Source organism: Bos mutus, chromosome 15 (assembly GCF_027580195.1).
Source record: "Bos mutus isolate GX-2022 chromosome 15, NWIPB_WYAK_1.1, whole genome shotgun sequence".
NCBI classification, from domain to species: domain Eukaryota; kingdom Metazoa; phylum Chordata; class Mammalia; order Artiodactyla; family Bovidae; genus Bos; species Bos mutus.
This window is the reverse complement of record NC_091631.1, coordinates 3555433-3556884: the sequence shown is the minus strand read 5'-3', so window position 1 is coordinate 3556884 and position 1452 is coordinate 3555433. Positions and strand designations below refer to the sequence as shown.

The 1452-nt window shown below is 39.9% G+C and overlaps 1 protein-coding gene across 1 annotated transcript; it reads right to left on the bottom strand.

Annotated features, from left to right (window-relative positions):
- Positions 1 to 211: 211 nt before the first annotated feature.
- On the bottom strand, positions 212 to 1141 carry LOC102287140 (putative olfactory receptor 5AK3). Its single transcript, XM_005894449.1, has one exon. The coding sequence runs from the start codon at positions 1139 to 1141 to the stop codon at positions 212 to 214; it is 930 nt and encodes a 309-aa protein (XP_005894511.1).
- Positions 1142 to 1452: the final 311 nt, after the last annotated feature.

Below are 1452 nucleotides of genomic sequence, written 5' to 3'. Positions count from 1 at the left end.
CCTGGAGAAAGAAATGGCTACCTACTCCAGTATTCTGACCTGGAGAATTCTATGGACTGTATAGTCTATGGGATTGCAAAGAGTCAGCACGACTAAGTGACTTTCACTTCACTTGGAACTCACAAATATTTGAAACACCTTCTGCTGTTGAAAAATGAGAGAATTGTTCCTTGCTTGTTGAATCATACTGAGTTAGTAATTGATGTTCAGTCTAGGAACACTTTTTTCCAATCCCTTTTAGGGCTTCTCTTACATCTTGGTTTCTCAGACTGTAGATGATAGGGTTTAACATGGGAATCACAATCCCATAAAAAATGGAAGCCATTTTTTCTTGCTCTTGAGACTCTATGGTACCATGATGCACATACATATAAGAGAGTGTTCCATAGAAAATGGTGACAGCTGTCAGGTGGGAGGCACAGGTGGAGAAGGCTTTTTTCTTCCCTGCAGCAGAAGAGATCTTCAGGATGGCAGACAAGATAAACATGTAGGAAAAGATGATGACCAATATAGTGAATGTCAAGTTAAACCCCACAAAGGCTGCTAGTACCATGATGCTGAAGTAAATATCGGAGCATGAGAGGGCCAGAATTGGGGGTTCATCACAGAAAAAGTGGTTAATTTTATTGGATTTGCAAAACTTCAGTGAGAAAGTAAAGCCTACATTGACAGAAGCATTCAGGAAACCCATGAAGTATGAAGCAGTTAAGAGTTGACTGCAGACTCTCTGGGACATGACAGTTCCATAGCGAAGTGGGTTACAGATGGCCACATAATGGTCCACTGCCATAGCCCCCAGGATGTAGCAATCACTTGTTACAAAGGTGCCATAGACTAGCAACTGCACCATACATCCGAAGAATGAGATGGAATTTTCAGTGCTCATCAAATTATGCAACATCTTGGGAGTGATAGCAGTGGCATAACAGAGATCAACAAAAGCCAAGTTTTGGAGGAAAAAGTACATGGGGGTGTGAAGGGAAGAGTCAGTCTTGATGAGTAGTATCATGCCAATGTTACCCACCAAGGCGACCACATAGATCACTAGAAATACTATGAAGAGGACATGCCAAGACTTGTGTTGACCAGTGAATCCCAGGAGAATGAATTCAGTTACTTCAGTGCCATTGTTTTGTCCCATGGCTTGTAATGATTATCAGCTGAAAAGTTGCAAAGAAAGAGCAGAGAAAGCTGACTATTGTGATTCTTAAATTCTAGAACTGGAAATAGTACAATATATAACTTCACAGTAGGGTCAGAGAATAATTTCCATGACATAATTGACTTAGATATTTAAAGGTTGAACCTTGATATTTGACTGAGATATTTTTAGTTTGGGGATGTTGTTGTGGATCAAAGAGCATCTGTGTTCTCAAAGTGCAGAGTGATGGGTATTTCATAAGTACATCAATCCAGGAACAAATGAGATATACATAAAGAAATACTCTAATT